At 30.6% G+C, this 22,323-nt stretch overlaps 4 protein-coding genes across 6 annotated transcripts; 3 read left to right on the forward strand and 1 right to left on the reverse strand.

Moving 5' to 3' along the window:
- The first annotated feature begins 428 nt into the window (after nucleotides 1-428).
- Tfb5 (transcription factor B5) lies at nucleotides 429-1,715 on the forward strand. Its single transcript, XM_033349258.2, has 2 exons — nucleotides 429-575; nucleotides 1,529-1,715. Exons 1-2 carry the CDS (start codon nucleotides 541-543, stop codon nucleotides 1,713-1,715), a joined length of 222 nt encoding a protein of 73 aa, XP_033205149.1. The 5' UTR covers nucleotides 429-540.
- Nucleotides 600-3,659, reverse strand: LOC117165844 (meiotic nuclear division protein 1 homolog). 2 transcript variants are annotated; one of them, XM_033349254.2, is made up of 5 exons: nucleotides 3,527-3,659; nucleotides 1,240-1,479; nucleotides 1,054-1,159; nucleotides 818-964; nucleotides 600-755 (listed from the first exon to the last, which is right to left on the reverse strand). In XM_033349254.2, exons 2-5 carry the CDS (start codon nucleotides 1,464-1,466, stop codon nucleotides 618-620), a joined length of 618 nt encoding a protein of 205 aa, XP_033205145.1. In that variant the 5' UTR covers nucleotides 1,467-1,479; nucleotides 3,527-3,659; the 3' UTR covers nucleotides 600-617. The 2 variants fall into 2 exon arrangements, with proteins under 2 accessions (XP_033205145.1, XP_033205146.1); XM_033349255.2 differs by lacking the exon at nucleotides 3,527-3,659 and adding an exon at nucleotides 2,864-3,015.
- On the forward strand, nucleotides 1,795-2,501 carry LOC117165845 (zinc finger HIT domain-containing protein 1). Its single transcript, XM_033349256.2, has 2 exons — nucleotides 1,795-1,936; nucleotides 2,049-2,501. Exons 1-2 carry the CDS (start codon nucleotides 1,795-1,797, stop codon nucleotides 2,369-2,371), a joined length of 465 nt encoding a protein of 154 aa, XP_033205147.1. The 3' UTR covers nucleotides 2,372-2,501.
- Nucleotides 3,132-9,796, forward strand: Ipk2 (Inositol phosphate kinase 2). 2 transcript variants are annotated; one of them, XM_033349252.2, is made up of 5 exons: nucleotides 3,132-3,413; nucleotides 4,435-4,755; nucleotides 6,718-6,894; nucleotides 7,669-7,929; nucleotides 8,193-9,796. In XM_033349252.2, exons 2-5 carry the CDS (start codon nucleotides 4,590-4,592, stop codon nucleotides 8,900-8,902), a joined length of 1,314 nt encoding a protein of 437 aa, XP_033205143.1. In that variant the 5' UTR covers nucleotides 3,132-3,413; nucleotides 4,435-4,589; the 3' UTR covers nucleotides 8,903-9,796. The 2 variants fall into 2 exon arrangements, with proteins under 2 accessions (XP_033205143.1, XP_033205142.1); XM_033349251.2 differs by lacking the exon at nucleotides 3,132-3,413 and adding an exon at nucleotides 3,693-3,893.
- The last annotated feature ends 12,527 nt before the right edge of the window (nucleotides 9,797-22,323 follow it).

Consider the following 22,323-nt stretch of genomic DNA (forward strand, 5'->3'; position numbering starts at 1 on the left):
ATTTTGTGCAACATTTAAACTTGCTCCATAAATTCTTTTTCTTATTGGAATGAACATAAATAAATACTGAATTTTAAATACTTATAAATAATATATTACTGTATTTGGTAATGAATATAAATAAAATATATTGCTTTATATGATATTATAATTTTACTGAATAATATAGAAAAAGTACTATTATGAATTTATTATAATCCCGTTTTCTTCATTTACGTATATGTAATATGATAATATGTAATATGAAAATATTGTTAATTTATAAATAAAATATATTTATATTAGGTTATATAAAATTTCGTTATCAACGCCTCTGTTGACGCTTGTCATGTACTAAACGAAATAATTTGAATCATACTGATTTTCTCATCTAATACTTGGAGATGAATATACTCAATGACTTGTAGTTATACCTATAAGTTTATATCTATGCTTACAATTTATAATAGTACTTTGTACTACACATGCGTGCAGACGTAAGGCAATTATGAAAAATCTAGATATCTGATCATTTTTGTGGAAGACAAAAAAGAAAAAGTCATGGTAAATGTTACGAAAGGGATTTTAGTTGAATGGTATGTATAAAAAATAAAAATTGGTTTAAATTTCAAATGTCTTTATTCTTTGTAATCTAAGTCATCAGGAATATTGAATTGTTTATTGAGACATTCTACAGATATGTCAAATTTGTTTTTACACCAACTTTGAATAGCAAAAATGTTATCTGTCCATATATTTGTAACTTCTTTATATTTCTAAAAGATAAGAAAATTTGTATTAATTTAATGTAAATTTAAACCTTTTAATACTCTTATACCTGTACTTTTTCTCCAAGTTTAGCTATAACTTCTGGATCAGCATCACTGAATTTAGCAATTTGTTTATTTAATTGATTCTCTTTGGCTTTTAATTCTTCTAATTCACGTAATAAAATTTGTCTTTCCTCTGTATCTTCTTTTCCTATCTATACATTTTATACCAATAAATATATAGAAAAAAACATAACCTAAGTTTTGTAATTATATATCAACTAATTTCCTGTAACAATATTACCTTTTCTTTTTCGCAAGTATCTTTCAGTTTTTGAAGTTTAAATTCTGCTTCTACTATGTTTTTTGATGCTTCAGAGATTCTTTGTTCTATCCTAGTAAGATTTTCTCTGCACAACATATTTATTTATTATTACTTTTAATGTAATATTATTTTTATATAAAACAGAATTATATACTTTGTTCCTACCCTGGAAAATTCCAAAAATATACAGAAGTACCAATCTTTTCTGATCTTACTAATCCATCATCTACTAGTGTTTGAAGTACATCTTTTACTGCCTGTGAAACAATCCCTTTTTCTTTAGCTGCGATTTTTTCTAATTCTTTTAAAGTAAAAAATTCTTTTCTTTCATAAAACAGTTGAAGCAGTCTTATACGTTTTTCTTCGAAAGAAACTCCTTTTCGTTTAGACATTTTATTTAAGTGACTGTAATAAAGTAATAAATTTTAATGGAAATTATTTATTATGTTTATAGCGATGCAGCTATGAAGCAATTTCTTTTACATTTAGATGAGACATTTGCTTTAGGACGAAAATTTATTATTCAAGATTTAGATGAGAGGCATTTATTTATCTCTGCCGATATTTTAGACACCTTACAAGCAAAAGTGGATGACCTTATGGATCAAATATCATTTCCTCTAGCTGAGAAAGGAATATAAGAACTATCAAAGAATGTCTTATTTATAACCTATTATAAAATAGATTAAAAGATTGTGAATTACTATAAATTAATCAAATATGGCTGCTCGAGAATCTGGTAGAATAAAAGATGCATATCAAAAGAGAGTGCTTGATGAAGCTGCTCGTAAACGTAGACAGAAGAAAGCATTGGAGGCTTTGGAGCAAGATAATTTTCATGATGATCCGCATGCGGATTTGGGTATGTAAATACATTGCACAATTCTATTTGTTTAACAATTAAAATATAATTTTTTTATAGCATTGTGGGCGTAACAATTTATAACATTTTACAAATACTATAATTGTTTCAGTAATGAGCAAGAAAGTTCCAAAGTTTCAAGAGACTCTAGATAATAGAGGTGGTAGAAGAAAAAAGACCAGATCAGCGGAGTATTATAAACAACGATTTCGTAAAACTTTTGCTCAGTTAGTGGAAGAAGATCTAAATATTAATCCAAATCCACCTAATTATGCATCTGCTCAAGCACAACCATCCCGATTTCCAGAACGACAATTTTGTGCAGTTTGTGGTTTCCCTAGTAATTATACTTGTATTCCTTGTGGAGCTAGATATTGCAGTATGAAGTGTCTAGGTACTCATCTTGACACAAGATGTTTAAAATGGACAGCTTAATAAGTATGTGGTTATCATGAAGCTTATAGTTCAATATTATAAATAAAACATATTTTTCTTATTGTAAACGTAATAAGACTAATATATGTAAGAAAAAAGTATTCAATAAAATTGTGTATTTTTATATTAATATTTGGTACTCTTTTCTCCTTTTATGATGCAATAAACTAATATAATAAATTAAAAATTTTTAATAAGTTATAAATATATAGTAATTTCATATAATAATAGTAATTGTAAATATATTTATTGATATATAATTATGAGGAATTTGTGTTTTTTCATGTACTAAAATTGTATTACATATACAACATTATGTAAAACATTATTTATTATTTCAAGAAACTACCGTTATCGATTGTTTTAAAACTTATCTTAATAGTATGTATTGTCACATAGAAGATATGTTTATAGTTTTTTATGCATTATTAAAAAACACTGTATACATACTGATTGCTTTGTACTTTGTTTATTGTTTACAATATTACTTACGTTTTAAAGGATTATAAACAGTAATATTGCACGTCTGTATTATAATATCACGTAAATATTAACCTCACAAATTATTTGGATTATAATATAGTCAAAGGAAAGAGCGAAATGAAAAACACGTGTAAAATGAGCTGTTGAAACGTAGTTTCAGCTAACGTATTAACTGACTAATATAAATCTCTGAGAACAAGGCGGGAACGATTTTCATTTTATAAAAACAATGGCCCTCTGGTGGAATCTAGAAGAATCTTTGTATTGTGACGAAAGAGGCAGCAATAGAAAAGTAGAAAAACGTCTAGTGGTAGGACATGTAATCGTTTATAATTATGTGAAGTTTAAATTCGTGAATGTAATCTTTGTTCCGCCTAATATACGGACGGATTCGAACGAAATTGTCTATGTGAAAGTGTTACGTATTCGAGCATACTATAGTGTTGTGGACGGTTATTGTATAGGTTATAATAATACATAGGCATGTAAAATGTCATAGATATAACAATTGTAAAAGAAGAGTGGCTAATAAATTATTCTCCTGTTATTTCCAATAAATGTACGTATGCTTTATATGAGTTGTATTTTATGATTCTTTCGAATGCTCAAAATGTCGATTCCTAAAATGTTACAAGTTTCCTCGTATTAATTAATGAATGTACGTGTTCATACCTTGTAGAAGTAGTTAATCAGATAGAAAATTGTTGGAATTTAATTTAATTTTATAAATACTGTTTTTGCTAATATTGCAGTTTCAAAAGACGAACGAATATCACGATTTGTTGGTAAAAGCGCGAATTTAAAACATTCAGTTTTCGCAAACACATTCTGCCCTCTACCGATCTAGATGAGTATCTTAATATGATGTTTTAAGCGTCGCGCGAAATGTTTGTTCTAACTTATTTTGGTTTTCGATCATTTGAAAGAGCATCGAGAGACTGCACCTTATATATTATTCAGTGTGATGTGAATTTACCTGTGATACGCTTAATCAAAAATTTTAAATTGTGGATTTTCGAGTGAGAAAGAATAATCGAAGGTAACATCTATTTTAAGAATGAAAATATCGATATTGTAGCACGATAGAATTTCCGTTTTGTCAAATGAAAAATACGAGACATGGAAATTCTTTTAAACAATGTATGTACATGCGTAATTTTTATGTAATAATTTATTTTTATTCTTTAGGAACTTTGATATTAATTATGTTAAATCATGAACGCTAATATTAAAATTTGATATCAAAAATGTAAATGAAAATAAATGTAAAATGTAAATGAAATTTTGATATCATTTTTTAAGAGTTATTTTTGCAGACTTGTATGCTTAATTTATAACTGTAAATCATATAGAAAAGTTTCACATTTTTATGAGGAAAATACGAATTTTATTCGCGTTTTCTTTTATTTGAACAACGAATAATATAACGTATTGCAAAATATTATGTTGAAGCGTAAAAACGTTTGACTTTTAAAAATCATTCAATCAGTTTAATAGTATTGCAATCTATAAGAACATATAATTATACCTAAGTAACTGGTCTGTTGAACTTCCTCATCAACTGAAATTTGTATTTATAGACGGAAGTAAGACAGCTGAAGATAATTAGAATAAGCTTCGATGACTAACTACTGGTGGCTAAGGTGGATTTTGCAGCGAAGATAAGACCTTTGCAAATCGTGCAACCCTTTAATTGCAGAAGTAATTACTGTGTACCACTCATTGCAATAACACGATGACATTAGACTCTCAGACCGATAAAAGTTTATGCCATCTTGATAAGCTTTCGAACACGGACTTAGCTGAAATTCCATCCAACTATGGACTTCCTGCTGGAATAAGCCCGTTGGAATCTCAGGTAGCCGGACATCCGTCGTTAGATATCGAACGACAGACTATTGGTAAGCATCTGATCGAATTAAATGCCGCGGAAGATGAAATGCGGAGAAAACAGATTTATTGAATCGTCTCGATACTTAGTTATTTGATAAAGGAAAGTAGCAACTTCAAATGCGTCTTGGTTCTTACCTTCCCAAAGAAATAATGTTTTTCTTTATAAATCTCCCTTATTCATGCACCAATTTTACTATTTGTAGACTTTTTACACGATTTATACTTATCTTACTAACATTCAGTCGATCCATTTATTTTGTTCTACTTATTCTTTCTACATTCGTTCGTATTTGTACCTCTCACTTTCACTAGTGTTCCAGCAGGGGTATTGGGCATTTGTCCAATAGATGCGATCTGCGTAGTCTCCTTAGTAGGGATTACGTTTAAGTCTAAGAAGCTGACACCGATACCAAGTTCACCGATAATGTTTATTTGTTGACACGCTGAAGTCATCGACAATCACCTCATCGACAGTCACTTTATTGACATCCACTCTTGCTGGCAGTTCATTGTTATCGAATATTACATTGTCCGCATATATATGTTATCATTAATTATGTATTTATATCTAAATATTCATTTTCGCGCATAAAAAAGATGAAGGGGAAAGGAAAATGATACAAGTTATATAGATAAATATTTATAAAAACTTGGTAACCTTCGATTTCTGTAATTTTTTAATACGCTGCCAAGGTCATTACCCCGAATCGTGTTGAGAAGGTTTTAATGGAGGATATATGTAGTAAATCAAATGCGTGGGCGGAGGAGGAAATAACTACCTTCACTTACGTTCATTTCTGTTTAAAATAAAATTAGATTTGGATTAGCTTAAATCCTTTCAGAATGTTGATCCAGGGGGAGGGATTCCATCCTCCGTCCACTTTTTTAATTCACTACTATTTGTGAATCATCTCTTCTACGGAAAGTCATAAGAACTCAGTTCTGCCAATCATAAGAAACAGGAGCGAATGTAGATAAAGGTGCATAATCAACGATAACATATGATGGTACGAATAATAATTACCGGTAAAAAACAATGTCAGTGAAGTGATAGTTGGTGATTTCAATATATCGGCAAATAGATATTGTCGGCGAACTCGGTATCAGTGAAATTGTGTCGATGATTTAGAGATAACCCTCTTGGTGGTGGTATCACGCAGTCTTTTACTGTCGGATTTTGAAAAGAATGATTTGCATTTCTTGTATGAGAATTATGCGTTTCTCATTCGTTTTATTTTAATAAACATCTTCTTCGCACTAGAAATATGATTTGATGCGACTTTGAGTTCGTTTGAACTGTTTAATCTGGCAATAAAGATATTTTTTCCATAAATTGTATCACTTCTCCTTCATTTTGAGAATTCAACCATAAAATTGCACTATATACCTATATAATGTCTCTTACATGTAAAAATATAGGAAAATATTATATAGATGTACATATAGGTTCAAGGGAGCTTAATCGTGATTTTGACAAAATGAGACAAATAATAATTTGTTGTTATAACTTAGGTTTGATGAAAATAATTTTTATTATTTTGTTGTGAATTTCATATTTATTTGATATAAACTCTATACAAGTGAAAGTTAAATCGTGAGAATTTTTCACGATAACATATACAGTTGTGCTACCTAAAAAAGTAAATATTGAATAATCATTTTTCTTAATATATGTAATCTAGCGGAATATTGTGTTATGAGTTTCGTTGATAACGGTTGTGAAAAGAGTTCCAACGAGCGAGTTGCATAAATACTTTCAACTGAAATTCATGAACGACAAGTTCATACGTGATATTTATTTCATACTTATTGCTATTTATTTAATACATTATTGTAAATTTCTCATTAAGTATTTGTGAATCTATATTTACATGGTACTTTGTTATTTTTATTTATGAAATAGGAAACAAAAATTATTTAATTTTTATTATGTAACCAATGATGTTATAAAAGATTAATAAATGTTGTAGGCATGTTACGTAGGTCGGACGGCTGTGTGTTTAAACCTGTTGTTAAACCGTTACTTGGGAAAAGAGAAATTTCGTTCTATGAAAACTTACAAAAATCTCAAGACCCTGTTATGTTACAATTGAAGAATTATGTTCCACGATATTATGGCACAACAGAGTTACAAATTTTTGGCAGACGTAAGATATCAAAAATATCGAATTTTTAATTTGTTTCTTACATTTCTTCTTATTCCCTTAATTTCGTTCTCCATATGTTTTTCATTGTCACAATTGTATTTAAAAGTCACTTTAAGTAAATTAATATAAAATAGGCGATATTATACAACCATATTTTTTAAAACAAAATATGTATTTATTTTTTTTGCAGTTAAATTCGATAAAATATTCGAGAGAAAAGTTATGTAATTTGATAATGCAAATAAGAGGATCTTTTTCCGAATGTTCTTTTTTTTTTTTATTACAGTCACTGTCACTGTTATTTTATGAGAATACATGAATATTTTATTACATTCGGTGTTGTCATATCTTTTATTTGAAAAACATAGATGTTATTATCTATGGTTGTTATAAAATACTGTAGAATTAGGAAAATACATATCTATTGTTTCTTTGTAAAGCTGTTAGTGGTTCTAATTAATTCTAAAAGAGGATTTTACTTAATTTACGATAACAAGTCATTGGATGTTTTTTCGAATAATTTCTTTTTATCTTTAACAGTAAAGAAAATAAATAGATCTTTTGCTTCTTATGGACAATTTTGCGTAAAATAGAAGATGAGTTGTGGTTACATTGATATATATTCGATGCTTAGTATGTTATTTATTTACCATGCATGTATTAATAATTATTAAAGAATTTACCCCAAGATTCTGTACCTACAATTAATTGCTGAAAAATCTCGGTTTCGTACAGTTTAACACAATATGATTAATCGTTTTCGTAAAATATTAGGAGTAACATTCCTTACGCTGAAAGATATTACTGATGGTATGGCGGAACCGTGCGTGATGGATATAAAAATAGGTAGACGAACGTGGGATCCTTTAGCCACGCCAGAGAAAAAAGCAACGGAAGAGTTAAAGTACGCCGAATCTAAACGCATTTATGGATTCTGTATAACCGGCTTTCAAGTATATTGCGTTTCTTCCGGGAAATTAAAACAGTTTGGCAAACATTATGGCAAGACTCTTGATGCTAATGGTGTCGTGGAAGGTATATCATTAACTTCAATTATTTTATAGGGAATTATACACAGCGTTATGAATTTACGAGCTATCACTAGCTGTTATAATTCAAATGTCTTTTAATGTTTCATTAGTCACGTACGTATAGTTGTATAAGTGGTATACATATCACTATTGGATCATATGAGGAACGATTGTAACGAAACGCTGGAAGCCGTTTCCAGAACACTTTAAACAATTTACTTTTTTTATTCAAACTATTCCAAATGGTGCCTTTTCTTTCCTGCGCAGCGCTGAAAATCTTCCTGAATATAAGTCCAGAAAGACCGCCCTGTCGTCAATTGATTGTGATGCTGCTCTCTTTCTTGTGGAAGATCTTACTATTCTTTCGTATGCAGCGGTTGTTCCGCTTTTATTCTAGTTCCTTATTGGTGGCATATGATGCAAAAAGGTTGCGGCATTATCTCCGCCTAAATAACACGAACGTCAATAAATTACCTAGCCACGTATCCACGCCATTTTCCTCCACAAGTAATTATGCAACCACATCGAATGTGTTCAAACACACGAATGACGCGACGAGTAATTCAGTTTCAAGTATCGAAAGCAACAGGAATCGGACGATGGAGAAGGCACATTTTATTAAGAGGAGTATCAGCTTGAGTGGCGAGAATGATTCTTCGAGCAAAGAAAAGACTTTGAATAGAAGTGGATCGTGTAGCCCGGACTTTAAAGTGGATCGACTCTGCCGTACACATTCGTACGTCAACAACTTCGACGACGACATTAGAAGAATGAAAGAAGATTACGATGATTTGCTGAATGAACTTACCAGTTCGATGAAAGAGAAACAGAACTGGGTTAGAATTAACATGATCGATTTCACGCACGTCTTCCCAGCGGAGGATCAAAATGCTCTTGATCTAAATTATCTAGAAGGAATCGAAAATCTGATTAAACTCGTGGAGATGTTCCTAGTCTCCAAGGATACCACTGCATGAACCATATTTATTATAATATAAGAAGTTGTTACATTTTTTTCTTTTAAATTGCAATACGAGATGTTACATAACTGTATTTTATATTGTTTAATTAGATTAATTTTTGACGATAGGTTAGAGAAATCGTAAACCGGAAGTTGTAAATCGTGACAATGTATGCACATTACCACATAAATAAAATACGAGGTCAAGAATGTTCCGTGAAAGCTTATTGGGTATGTAACACGATCGAACAGTAAAATATTTATTGTTTTAGAGCTTTCATGGAATGTTTTTTTGTACCTATAGTTGATCATAATGAAAGCACTGAAAACTGAATCTTAATTGTTTCGCACCAGATGTAACAACATTTCTAACGTTCACATTCTTCGATGCACCCTCACTTGTCGATATTCCATTTTACTAAAAACCATATTTGTTGGTTTTATATACCTGGTCATACATATGTATTCGTCATTCGTACAACAATTGTTGTAATCATTGATTCCTCATACTATTTCTTTACTTATCTTTTTATCGTACAAATAAAATTGTGTAATCATACCTACTAAATACGAAAATTGTTATATTAATATAAATACAAAACATCCAAGTGTTAATGTAAAGCTTGAATATCTTTATTCCTACCCTTTTGAATAAATTTAGGATTCTGATAAAAAAAGATATTGTGTCTTATAATCCTTTCAAATAGAAACAACAACAAAATTATATTTATGGAAATACATATGTATATGCGTATGGAGAGGAACCGATCTCTTCTTCAAGAGATCAATTTTACTACCATGCTATTTACTTTTGTATTTATTTTTAATTCTATTGTATTAAGTTAATTCGTATGTTTGTAAATATTTTATTAACGAGGATACAAAAATAAAGATAAGAATACGAAAGCAATTATGTGTACCTGATTAATTAATTTTTCTGTAACAATTAGATGTAATGTACGCAGTTTTTAATTTTTTGCGTTTTCTATTTTTGAAATTCAATAATGCAATAATTTACAAAGTTATAAGGATATGAAAAGTTGTCATGATCAATACTTGCTAATATGTTAACTAGCAAATGCAGATATTTGATATGAGAAGTTATTTTAAAGATATTGAAGTAGTCATATTAATTACTTTTATCACTTAAAAATTAGAAACGTTTGATACTTTTTATTAATATAATTAGTAAAGTTTTGTCTTCTGAGTGCAAAATTGAAAACAACATTTCATTCATTTTGAGAAAAGTTTAATCACAGGAAATAACAAGTTATTGTTATAATAACGAGTTTAGTTATGCCCAGATAATAAGAAATTAGAAATTATTTTTCATTAATATTTAATTGTCAATATTATGGGTACATTGAAAAAATTAATTATTCATACATCTGGTAGGACAAATATAAAACAATTCATTTTTCAGATTTTTGTAATTGAAGTATAAAATTATCATGTGAACAAAATGAGAGATTTGCTAGAAAAAAATGAAAGAGAAATTAGCAGAAAAGTAAAAATACAAGATAAATTCGCTATGAAATAATATTATTTACTTGGTATTAACAGCTATTAATAATTGGAAATTATACTACATACATACTTTATTTCAATGTAGATATTACTAGAAGCTATTATAATTCTTTTGTAGATTTCTAAACGAAGATAACGTTTAAATAAAATTAATATATAATTAATTTCATAAAAGTTTTGTCCAATGTCACATTCCGTCTGTGATTCCTTTTTAAATTTTTGTATAAACTATTTATTTATTTACTTAGAAAACAAGATCGATCTGTTAAAAAAAATTGTTTACAATTCCTTTTTGCAATCGTTGCTGCTTAATACTATCGATAACTTTAGTAATTTTTTAAATTCAAAGGCAGATTCAAATTAGAAGAAATAATTATTAATTATAATTATTTAATAATAACTTAAGTGGTAGGTTATTAAAAAAAAACTTTTCGTTATTGTATATTTTATTCGCCATTCACTCGTAAACAGTTTTTACATTGTCGCTCGAATCGTCGAATCAGCGTACCGGCACGACATGTCAACTGATAATAGTTCATAATTTGCTTAATCTCTCGTAACATTTATAATAATATTTATATAGAATATTTATATTTGTATTTATATTCATATTTATATTATACATATATTATGTATAGATTGCTTGCTGATCATCGGCTATATTTACGTGGCACATTATTTACCATAGTATATCTGCTTATACATTTCAGCATTGTATACATCACACGTTCTTACTCTTTCTCATTCTTACGTACTTACACTTTCAAGAGTTCGGTCATCTCTCGCTCGCGAGCTACAGTCTACACTGTTTACGGCATCCGATGATTTATAGGATTACAGGTCAGTCAGCTTTTCCATTTTAATGTTTCTTTTTACGCGTTCTCTGGACGAAGATAGGCATAAATAGGAATTGTGTGACAAAGTGTAACAAAGACCGGAAGTATAAACGCCGGTTAATAGAAATCGAACGTGAAGAACGACTCGACTTCGTGCGATCTTTTTCATCGGTAATCGGTATCCGACACACGTGATATGTACCTACGTATGTTCGGGTATGTTCGGATTTCAATCCGTTCACCAAATATCGTCGAAGATGATATCCTAGTGCTATAAATTCTAAATCTTATAACAAAACGCCATTGGAATTGCGAGCTCGATAAATTCATGACGATTATTAGTGCCTGAACAGAGGAAACCTTCGAGGGTATCGGTACCTAATGTAATTATATACTGGGAGCGCGATTAATGGTGAGGGGTTCCGTTAATCAACCCGCAAACGCGATTACCACGGTTCAAATTGAATTACGTGTTCCGAATAGCAGGAAAGTCTCTGATAGCAAATGCGCGACAGAAACGATCGCAATGTACTACATTCGTTTATGTCACTGTACGTTATGCGACGTGTGCTATACAGGAAATTTGATTATCGATTATACTTAAATATAACGATATATAACAAAGTAATAATGTAGTGATGAGAACTGCGTTAATGATAATGATATTAATACTAATAAGAAACAATGATATTCTATACCACATAGTGAACGTAGATGCAACAATAAACAAAATAAGACTATTAAATACTTATAAACTTAATATATATATTGAACGTAGTAAAATAAAATTTAATTCCTGATTGATATAGATGTATAAGTTTGTTAGATCATACGTGTTCAATTTTTTGCTTTATATATTTGCATGAGTGTTTCATTATTCAGTCATATCTGTGGATCTTTTGCAAAATAGAAATTTTGTTTCAAAAGTAACTAGATTCAAAATTTCGTTGATTATTTGGTTAAAGAATTGGCAAGTGCGCATTATATTAAGAAACCATAAAGATTTCCTCTAACGCAATAATTTTTTCTGTTGTTGTTGCGACCTCTCAACAGGTGGTGATCAGTTAAATTGCAACTGCTCGGTTGGGGTCGCGAACCTTGAACGATATTAACGCTCAAGGTGGAGGGAGATTAAAGATGCTTGTAATTTGTATGTTTATTTGAAGTATCTTGTATGAACGTAAGTCTGGTTTAAACGTAAATGAGAGTCTTTAAACGTAAGGTGGAGCGTATTGAACACAAATTCTTATTCTCGAAGCGTCTGATGTTCATATTGTAGGTGTCAGTCTAAGGGGTGGGTTTTCGTCGACGTTTACTGCGAGGTGGGAATCTGTGTCTGTCCAATCCTGTAACTGTCGAACTGTCTCGAGCGTTTCGCAAATGGTGCGTCTTGTGCGTACCTGGTTAAGGATGCGTAACGTAACGTCTCGTTAGTGACATCGTCTAGTGGTCTATTGTCAAGTTCTCATCTGATGTTGAAGTTTATGACACGTCGTTTGCTATTGAGCGGATCTGTCGAGCGCTTAAGATGCTAATTAAGTTGTAGACGTAGTACGAGTTGTAATTTTATAATTTGCAATGTGAGAAATTTCAACTTCTCAAAAATGGCAGATGTGCTGTCCGTATCGTAAACTGAGGATAATTTTATATCCTCAACATTTGTTGACAGATTTTAAATTATTAAAAATAATTAACACAAATTATATTTATTTATAATAATTTAAAAAGATAAGTCAAATGTTAAACAATACCTATATGTAATAATAATATTTTTAGGGGAATATTCCCGTGGCCTATAAAGGATTCTTTTCTTAAATCATTTTCATCTTTTTATCTGCAACTTCAAACAATAAGTTTAGAACAATAATTGCAACAATTGTGTATACTTATAGAAATTAAATTTTTCTGTAGCGAATCTCAATTTTTCAATATTTTTAGTTATTAGGTATTTCTCCTCTTTCAACTTAATTCATACATATCGTTTTTTAAACAATACGCCAAGTAACAATGACAAATTCTCTGTTTTACCTAATGTCGATAATACAATTTATACAGACTAATTTTCGCTTCAATGTTTATGCTTTCGCTCAAAGTGCGTTAATGTACTCAATTTAACTCAAACTCGATTTAAAAAAGTAATCGAATTTTCTGAATCTACAAGAAAAGTACAAAATCGTGCAGTTACGTCTTCTTCTATAAAAATGATACATAACGATACGTGTAACGCAATAAAGATTGGTTTCACAACAAATTTCAACCGAATGACCGCGACAGAGATCGCGCGATAAATTTAGCATCTCGATTGCGGAAATGGAAGACGAGGAAACGTGCACCCGCGCACCCATTTGAATTCTGCGGTTGTTAACCGCATGAGAACGCGAGTTCCGTTCTTCCTCGGTCCATTCTATTGAGAACGTTAACTAAAAAATTTGTTTCACGTTCCTCACTCGTTTTGCATCGTTTAACTAATTTGTCTTCATTACGTGTCTGAAGTGCCCCCTTTTTTCTTTTGAAACTTTCGATTTTGCAAAGTGGAAGGTCCCGGTTCCGAATATTTTACGCTTAACTCTTCCCCCTAGTCTCTAATTGTTTTCAACTCGTCAACAGCTTTTTATACCATCGTACATATCATTTATGCATCACGTGTCATATCATAACATTGTTATTATAACAAAATGAATAGAAAGGGCATATTACAAAACATAACAGGGCATAACAGGGCATAACATCAAATTTGTGTATTCAAAAAATTTGTGATTAATTCCAAATATTGCGAAGCCACGTTAAGATTCTATTCATATATCGTCAGTTTTTTGTATTTTTATAAGTCTTTTGGTTCCATTGGCTACTTAGTAGCTGGTTTTGAATATTTTTGTGTCGTAACTAATTACAACATTCATGGTTAATTAACTTTTACTGCATATCATCGGTTGCTTCAGGATGAATGCGAGATATTTACGAAAAATGTTTTAAACGAATAGTATACGTAATTTAGGACTTGTTACTGTCAAACAATTCTTTAATTTACAATTCAGTAAACGAATTATGAGCATGTTAAATTCGATACTGTTAATTTCAGAAGCTACATTACCATTCTTAATATATCCACAAATAATTAATTTCTTTTAAATGCATATTAGAAATGCTTATATTTTCAAGTAAATCAATTTCTTTGATTTCTGTAACGTTATGAAATAAATTTACATGTAGAAGTTTATGCAGAATATAAATTTTACGTGACACTAGTAACATGTATTAATTAGTATTAATAAAACGTTCCATATACATATTAGTTTTTGCAGTACAATCTTTTTTTGTTCGACGATATTCAATACAAGTAATAAATGATAATAAAACAAATATAATCTCCAACAAATAGTATAAAAAATTTACTTTTACAAAACATGATACGTACACACAGTAGATTTTCTTTTTATATATTTTTATATATTTAACAAAATAAAATATATAAATAAATAAACGCGATGATATAGTATAAACGTGCATAATATTAATTTTGTGAGTAAATTTTGAAGAAAAGGATAACATACACACAAATATATAAATGTGTGTTAGTCAAGAAAAATTTTCACTGATGTGGCTTTTACAAGGAAATGACTGACAATTTCGTAATCATAATTTATAATTTGTAATGAATTCAGAATGTTACGGAAATATAAATGCATTCTCCTAATAATATTTTTTTTTAAAAACTCTCTTTTGAACTGAGACACTCATTTAATCAGATAACTTTAGGAACTCCAATATAAAATTTCGATTTCGAATGTACACGTTTAACTCTTTACTATAACAAAACGTTATATATGGCAAGATCATATGATTTATTTTTTTCCAAATATGTCAGAGCTTAATTTCCATCGAAATTGGATAAGTTTTAATGAACTTACTTAAAGTTAAATAAATTGAAATTCTATAAGTTCAGCGAAAAGGACGTATTCACAAAGTTAAATCAGTCTGCAGAAAGTCATTTACTAATATCATACAATCGAATAGCGTCGTATCCGTTGCGTATCGTATATATATGCAAATGTATCGTAAATTAATAATTCAATCGATAACTATAAATTTATTTTCTTATAAAAACATAACTTAATAACAAGCATAATGTTTTCACTAAACGTAATCTAATTATTAACGATCGGTTAATGCGTAAACTATTAATCAAATATATTTCATGTATATTGTTTTAATTTAAGTCTCTATCTAATGAGTATAAATCAATAGAACGTCATGTTCTAATAAATAAATTACATTTAAATATAAGCGCAAACATAACTCATCCTTTTTCTCCAAAATATGTATAGATAATATTTATGAATAGAATAGTCATCAATTGATCAATTTATTTTGCGAGAATTTTAACTTCGTTCGGCAGCGAGTACCGTATTACAATTGCATAATATTAAATTTCGCTCATCGATCATATGTAACTTCAATCAGTATACTATAGATAAGTAAAACATGTAAGATAACTAATTAGTTACACGTGTTCATTAACAATTGTAATTCGATACGTTTCTAATTCTACCAAAGCTCGCTATTTAACATAATAATACAAATACTGCCAATTCTTACAATTATCGACATTTGGAAATAATAAAAAAAATCTATTGTAAGATAATAAAGATTAGCATTAAAAGCAATTGTCAACAATAAATCTAGTATTTTGCCTTTTCTTGAACATAATATAATATGTAAGGATAGGGAGAGGAGCGATGACAATGTACGAAACCAACGAAGATGGAAAAGTCGGTAAAGGGGCCATTTACGACATTCGTGACAAAGAATAAAATTAATGAACACGCGTATAGAGCATGCTGGTCTGTTCAATGCCACGTAATAATTTTTTCTCCACGGCCAGCCAATGGACCATGTCGAGGACAGCGGCCAACGTTCAATCGAAACGATTGATCATGTAATTACGTTCAACAGAATTCTCTATTCGCGTACAAACATCGTCCAAGAAATTTACCGCGACTCTTTAAACGACTACCAATTAACGATAAAAGATCGACGTAAATGTCGCAATTATGAGAATTTGTTTCAAAATTAACGTCTTAACGAATTAAAATTAGTTATGTGATCGATACAATACATATATTTTTATTCGTATTGAATAAAAAATGATAAGAATTTTGTTATATTTATTTCTTTTTTCTCACTTTTGGAAACTTAGTAATTTTCTACTGAATGCAGAATAAGCGTTTGTCGAAGCAAAACATGCGTTCGCTAAAATCAGAATACTTTAAGCGAAACACTCCATATCGTTTATGTACATTTACGTAATATATACATACACAAATTTAACAATATATTATAATAAAATGAACATGATCTTTTGCAACTAAATATGTTGAAAAATTTATTCGATTACTCAATGACTGTTATTCATTTAAAATATACCTATCTGATTTCTTATTCTTCGAAATAAGGTGATAGTAAACCTATTACACATTTCAAACATCAGAAAGTTTTGCACATTTTAACATTACAAAATTTCATTATCTAATTATCTATATTTTTGTTTATTATTTAGTCAGTAGAAATGCTATCTTCCCCTTTTTATAAAATTTGTTCTTTCCTAATCCAAACCCAATTCTATCCTAACCCAAACATCCACGTTAGACATCCTACTATGCAGATGTACTTACATATGTACCTCGTACTCTTCTATACAAGTGTATGTTTCGCAGAGATTACAAAGGTATTTCAACGACGAATTATCCGTTATATTAGTAAGCTTCGATATTCAATTGGACTATTTTTAGCGTGATTCGATACAGTGTTAACGAAATATCAAATTCTTTTATATGACACACACAATATTCCATGTACATATATGTACAAATTTTCTGTGATAGGTGTTTAAATACTACCGCGAGCCTGTGTACCTTTCAACATCGGAATTTCCCGTAAAATTTTGGCGAAATCAGCGTCTGCAGAAAACAAATGTTGCACGATGTGACTTCGATTCACTGGAACGAAATTAGCCGTGGTTCGGTGAATTCGTTCGCATAATCATAATTTTCGAGCATAGCCACGAGAACGAGGCGCGACATTTCAACCTCGTTTTTTTGCTTATTTATTGCGGTTTACGCGGCAAATTGAAAACGGATGCGGGCTAGGTGGCAATCGATAATTTCAGGCTGTTTTCGCATCACGCTTCTCGTACGAACGACAATTTTGAAATATATATTGACCAGACGGCGAGTAACCGCTTCGATGCCATGGAAGCGTATGATGTTTGCGGCGAGTTAACACGATCGCTGTAGCAAGATGTATTGCTGGTTGCTGTGGTTCTGATCACATAGCGACGCGCCAATGCTCGTCAATCGTCGCTATTCAACCAGTAAAATTGTCTGGACCGTTCCGTCAGAACACTAGCAGATTTTTGTTTGCACCGCCTGGATGAAGCTACGGTTTCAAAGAGCTAACCATTCTACGTTTCTTTTTTGCTTTGTTGATTATTTCATTCGTAATTATACCGTGAAAAATGGCCACGGTTTTACTAGTGTACGTTGTTATATAAATACTTCCCCAATGATCTTGTGCTTTTTTTACGTTTGTAATAGTTTTGAATATCTATATTTATCTTAGCAGTGTTCCATAATTTTTTATCCGTCATTGAACTTCATTTCGCGAGATGAAAGGCTTCGTTTCACTAGTGAACGACGTTTTATAGATGTGTAGAACGAGTGGGAAGATCAACTTCCGATTTATCTACCAAGTAACTACTCGGTATAACATAATTACGCAAGATTAATAAAGTTTTAATAGTTAATGGTTGATTTCCTTCAAGAAAGTCTATATGTTAAAGAGTACAAAATTTGTAGCGATGATCCAGACCAATAAAAAGTATTTGACCGTCATAAATCATAAAATAGATATTTTGAAAATGTAAAATATAATTTTTATATCTCCTTGTAAGAATATTCGATGGAGTGCAAATTCAATAATGAGTAAAGAATTTGTGTATGTTAGACAATGTGTAACAATGTAATTCTTCAATGTAATTCATATCTGTGAATGTATATATTTCAATACAACACAGGGCAAGACGCATTAAGCGATACTTATAAACAGGGAAATAATATATTGCAAATATGTTGACAAATATCTACTTACATGTATCGCAAACAAAAAGGTTAATTGATAAATTTTTTTCGTTATAGCAATGAAATTTCTATTCAATTTAACACTTTGATGATTGCTATTTGTTATTCATATCTGTATAAGTTATCCTATATTCTGTAAAATCATTATTATATTTATTTATTCCATTATTTTATTTCATAGGTAGTATAGATACTCAATATTCTTGTATACCTGTCTTACTTTTTTCGATCGATTATGGAATAGATAATTCCATAATATGCAAAATAATAAAAATTACGATAAAAACATATACAGTGAAAAAGAAGGCACAGATCTGTTTTAACGAGGCATTTTACATAATAGCAGACAATAACGATTATAACGATATAAATGTACAGCGTGTACTTTCATGTAATTATAAAAATGTTGCACGTATGTACTAAGGGAAGTGAATCATTGGAATGTACTACGCAATCATGTTGTATCCATGATCGACCTCTCGTTAAAATAAGCTCGGCAAAGATGAATCTTTTCAAACGAAGTGCGTCATCAAAGTGTTAAGAAGACAGACATTTTGTACATTTTCTACACTTTTAAAATAAAAGATCTCGTTCAGACTAATTATGTTACCTGACTGTAATCAACTTGATATCGCCTTATCGATATAAAACTTTTTATTTACTTAATTCGACGTATCCTTTCAAGTTTCAAATAGAGCTAAGGTAAATGATTCCTTAATTCCTTAATCTTGTGTTTTGTTTCTCGCGCATCATTTTTTCATATTTTTTATCAGATATCCACGAAAAATCAGATTATTTGAATTCAAGGAACTTATCAGAGAGGTTTAAAACTTGAATTCAAATAATCAATCTGACCGAGTTTGATACAGATGTAACGTTAAAAATAAGCAACAAAGCAATCTTTTATTTCACCATAACAGAGAATGTTTCGATTTCATTCCTGCGTGGACGTGAATGTTTTGCGTTCACGAAATCTTTCGCAAGACAGACGTATCGCGATAGAACGAAACGTTTCGGCGTAAGTAAATGAGACGAAATGTAATTTGACGGTATCATTTCGAGCGTCTGTGACACAGACCAGACAGACAGAGAGAAAAATAACAGAATAAATGGCACGACGTTCTTCTGTGTATCGAATAGTACGGATCGACCCATGTAATTACATAGAGAACCGTGGTATTACAAATAGCAAACTTCGAAATGGTGAACGTAAAAGCGACTGTTTTATCGAGATTTTATTGCATCACAAAGAGACGCGATCGTATCGCGCAGACGATTCCTAATTTCTTTATTTCTGTGGATCCGTTTCCTGCGATCTCGAACCAGTGTCATTGCGACGTAATTAGCGTTTTTGCTCGTAGTTGGAGAGCTCGGATTAGTTTTTACGAATATTACGTGAAAATAGTTATTCGTACATCCTATTTTAGTCGATTTTATTTTGGTATACTAAAAACATCGTCAATTGTTTGATATTGTTAAATTAAATATTTTTTGATTTTTATATATGATCTTGAAAAATTTTATTCTGAAATAGCAAAATTCATGAATTTTATTTTCAAATATTATTCGTCAGTAATCTTCGTAACAAAGAATTGTGAAATTCCTTAGGAATTATTTTAGAAATATTTAGTTATGTGTAATTCGTTGATAACGTACGTGTTATGTTAGTTGAAGGATTCGTTACAAAAATAACTCTTGTCAAAATTTTCGACTTTTTAGATAATAACGCGTTCTGTTGTATTGAGTAACATAGTGGTATTGACATTTTAAAAAATCATTTGTATCTTATTCTTGAATGAAAATTAATCGTTTCTATAAAACAAATTTTTGTCACGAGATCTATATTTTCATAATTTAGTTAAATGGTTAGTTAGTAACATGAATAGTTACGATGATGTAATAAATATGCGTGCATAAACATATTTTGTTTAGGGAAATTGAAATATATATTGAATATCATTAAAAATGTTAGAGTTTTCTGCAAGACATTTTCTGCAAGAGAATAAACATGGACAAAAGTCGTTCTTTAATTTATATGTTGCAACTTTGAAGCGAAGCCTTAAGAGACGTGGAAAAAAGTAAGTGCTACGTATTTAGTCCTAATAATTGATCGGTCAAGTTTCCTAACAAACTCCTGACGGAATCTAAGATCAGAAATTAATTGTTGATGATTATAAGACGTCGATAAGATCCGTGCATTATTTAAATCTAAGCCGGATAAGTTTCATGAAAATGTATTATTACTCACAAAACAACGTAAGTAGGTAGTGATCGAAGATTTATTTGATTTATGAGTTATAAAAACAAAGGGGACGAAACACGCTTTAATTTCACCTTTCAACGGCAGAGATGATTCTTAATCAAAAGAGTCCGCAAAAAATGAATAAAAATACGTCGATAAATGTACTTTACCTTGTTCAACGAGGCATGATTTCTTGTCAATGACGAGAACGTATACAATGACTTAAACGACGAAACATTTCTAAACTCTACGTTTTCTGATAATCTACATATACGATTTATTAAAAGTAATAATATTTTTTGAGATTGATATCAGGAACATTGTGTTCTAATGACGAAACTGTGTCTATTTAGAAAGATAAATGCATATTTAATATTAACTGACGAAAACGACTATTTCATATATTACGATCTAACGAGTAGATAACGTTATCATTGCGATAGAAAACCTGCGTATCTCTTTTGGAAATTACCTTGACGACCTTAGATTGCTTTCCAAGGAAAATATCTCAAGAAAGAATGACGCAATTTTAAAGGAGAAACTGAAGATTATTATGTACGATTAAGTAAGTTAGCAAAGAAAATAATATACAGCTTTGCGAGGAAAAGGAAACTCAAAATTGCTACTTGTACATATGACTATACGAGTATTACGTAATAACTTTCGTACTAGAAAAGTTTTCACTGAAACATTTTACTATTGGTAAGTCATCCATTCTGCCGTGTACATCATGTTTATTCATAGTTCTTGTCAAATATAATACAGTGTTGTAAAATTATAATGTCTTTTATATCGTTTACCTATCTAAACATTTTCTGTCCGTTATTGTAGGTACGTTTAGAGCTATGAAAACCAACAAACCTTTCCGACAGACATAATATTTAAGCAAGTAAACTGATTGCCGTGACTATTTTTACTTTTAATCGAAACTTTAATCAAACGTGTGAAGAAAGAAGAGCGGGCAGGAAGCGTGAAATTTAATGGCCGAGCTTTTTCTTCTAACGCGTGTCGTGAGAATGACTCTTTCGTTACAATGTATACGAGTATCTCCGAAAATGATAGTTTAATCAAATTCAGTCTACGTACACACGCGCACACGCGCAGAGAATCCAGTTTTCAATTTTGTTTTATTATTGTCCATTCGTGTATATGTACAAACGCGAGGAGATAGACTCGAAACCTCTTGAACATGAAACGAAACACTTGTGAACTCGTTTCATCGAATTCATTGATGCCCGCTAACACCATTGTTCCAGTTAATCGTTCCAAGATTGATTTGCACTTTCTCTTTGTTAAAATTCTCTTTCCTTACATCGTTTGAAATTGCGATTGCAGCGGGATAATCGTGCTGTTGCGAAAAGAAACGAGGCAGGCAAATCGTTCAAAAGGGTGAAAAACGAAGAGGACCGATTTTTCGTTTCAAAGCGAAACGAATTCGGCCGCGACATCGCAAGGAGCAGCCGCGTTGGAAAATGTTGCGATTATGAAGCGAGTTTCGAGTTCCATTTTGAAACAATTGGCACGATCTAGCGAACGAACAGTAGCGACGAATCGTTCATCTTCGCTTCTACGTTGCTTGTCGCGTATTGTGTCAATGTCAAAAGACAGCTACACGAGTTAACCCAATGCCTTATAATGTTCAATGGCATCCATTGCGCGAATTAGCAGTCTGTATTTGCATCGAAGTATAACTTTT

Source organism: Bombus vancouverensis, chromosome 3, assembly GCF_051014615.1.
Source record: "Bombus vancouverensis nearcticus chromosome 3, iyBomVanc1_principal, whole genome shotgun sequence".
NCBI lineage: Eukaryota > Metazoa > Arthropoda > Insecta > Hymenoptera > Apidae > Bombus > Bombus vancouverensis.

Coding starts and splice junctions, on each gene's coding strand:
- Tfb5 (XM_033349258.2), top strand. CDS start 541: ATGGTAAATGTTACGAAAGGGATTTTAGTTGAATG. Junction 576..1,528: donor AAAGGGATTTTAGTTGAATG/GTATGTATAAAA, acceptor TTATGTTTATAG/CGATGCAGCTATGAAGCAAT.
- LOC117165844 (XM_033349254.2), bottom strand. CDS start 1,466: ATGTCTAAACGAAAAGGAGTTTCTTTCGAAGAAAAACGTATAAGACTG. Junction 965..1,053: donor ATACTTGCGAAAAAGAAAAG/GTAATATTGTTA, acceptor TAAAATGTATAG/ATAGGAAAAGAAGATACAGA. Junction 756..817: donor AACTTGGAGAAAAAGTACAG/GTATAAGAGTAT, acceptor CTTATCTTTTAG/AAATATAAAGAAGTTACAAA.
- LOC117165845 (XM_033349256.2), top strand. CDS start 1,795: ATGGCTGCTCGAGAATCTGGTAGAATAAAAGATGCATATCAAAAGAGA. Junction 1,937..2,048: donor TGATCCGCATGCGGATTTGG/GTATGTAAATAC, acceptor TAATTGTTTCAG/TAATGAGCAAGAAAGTTCCA.
- Ipk2 (XM_033349252.2), top strand. CDS start 4,590: ATGACATTAGACTCTCAGACCGATAAAAGTTTATGCCATCTTGATAAG. Junction 4,756..6,717: donor TATCGAACGACAGACTATTG/GTAAGCATCTGA, acceptor TAAATGTTGTAG/GCATGTTACGTAGGTCGGAC. Junction 7,930..8,192: donor TGCTAATGGTGTCGTGGAAG/GTATATCATTAA, acceptor TTTCCTGCGCAG/CGCTGAAAATCTTCCTGAAT.